The 1,178-nt window shown below is 28.4% G+C and overlaps 1 protein-coding gene across 1 annotated transcript in view; it reads right to left on the reverse strand.

Annotated features, from left to right (window-relative positions):
* Positions 1–873, reverse strand: part of LOC116845012 — a 3,354-nt gene extending 2,481 nt beyond the window's left edge. The window contains exons 1-2 of the mRNA XM_032817241.1: positions 609–873; positions 110–299 (exon numbers count right to left, since the gene is read on the reverse strand). Of these exons, the coding sequence (XP_032673132.1) occupies positions 110–189 (80 nt within the window). The 5' untranslated portion in view covers positions 190–299; positions 609–873. The remainder of the gene's footprint in view (positions 1–109; positions 300–608) is intronic.
* Positions 874–1,178: the final 305 nt, after the last annotated feature.

A 1,178-nucleotide genomic window follows, 5' to 3' on the forward strand; every position in this document is an offset into this window, starting at 1 on the left:
ACACACACACACACACACACACACACACACACACACACACACACACACACACACACACACACACACACACACACGAATTAAATATTTCTAAATAGAAAGGACAACGCACCGCACTTTAATTATCTTGTTACCAATATTTGTATTGCTGCCTGACACATTTTTTTTTCTTTTTTTTTCCAAAACTAGCATTTTTTTTGGAATTGAGCCTACTTTTAATCGCTGAACTAGTTTAGCTTCTTTCGTGGATGTTTGTTGTATCGTGAAGCAGTCATCATCAAAATGCAGGCTGCATATCCTTGCTAAAATTATATTAAATTAATTTTATTATATATAATCTTTTTGTTTGTGTAATAAAATCATATTGTAAACAATACATTGTATTATAAATAGAAAATCTTCCAGCAAAGATCAAGTAACAATAACATAATTGTTAGTCATAATTTTCTACTTACTAATGTAAATGGGATATAACACATGTGTTTTATATTACAGTTACAATGTAGAATAAGAATTTATATTATTGTTACAGTTATATTATTGTTACTTTATATTATGTTACAGTTATATTATTGTTACTTAATGTAGTAATTGTGAAGGAAACACCCGACCTCATCGATTTTGTTAAAATTTGATAAGATAGTGTATTATGACGCGTAGAAACCGAATCTGAAAGCCAAAATCGTCGCTCTACACGGTAAAGCGAGATATTAATCGTTTAAGTTGCACAGTATTCAGGGTTAGGAAACCTGTCATATCGACGATACATTGACATGAGCATGTGTAGTAACATTTAGTTCTTTGTAGTTACAGAGTATGAGCTCCTAAATAAACACAATAAATATAAAAATAAGTATAACCATGTTAACTGTAGTGTTGTGTATATTAATGTGCATATTAATTATCAATAGAAGTACAATTTTAAGTATATTAAGCCACAATCTTTTGCCTTACTAAATTAATGAGTCTAATATATACTAAAATAAAAGATTCTGAAAAGATTAGCAAAGACCCCTATGCAAGGTATATTGCATCTATTTATTGCTAAAGTCTATGCATTTTTATTGCAGACTTAATCCTAAACCTTGCCAAACTGTAGGAGTCTTTACTACTCTTTTCAGAATCTTTTATTTTATATATATATATATATATATATATATATATATATATATATATATATA

The sequence above is a fragment of the Odontomachus brunneus genome, unplaced genomic scaffold (genome assembly GCF_010583005.1).
Source record: "Odontomachus brunneus isolate Ranch 3 - 2012 unplaced genomic scaffold, Obru_v1 Obru_scaffold_048, whole genome shotgun sequence".
NCBI lineage: Eukaryota > Metazoa > Arthropoda > Insecta > Hymenoptera > Formicidae > Odontomachus > Odontomachus brunneus.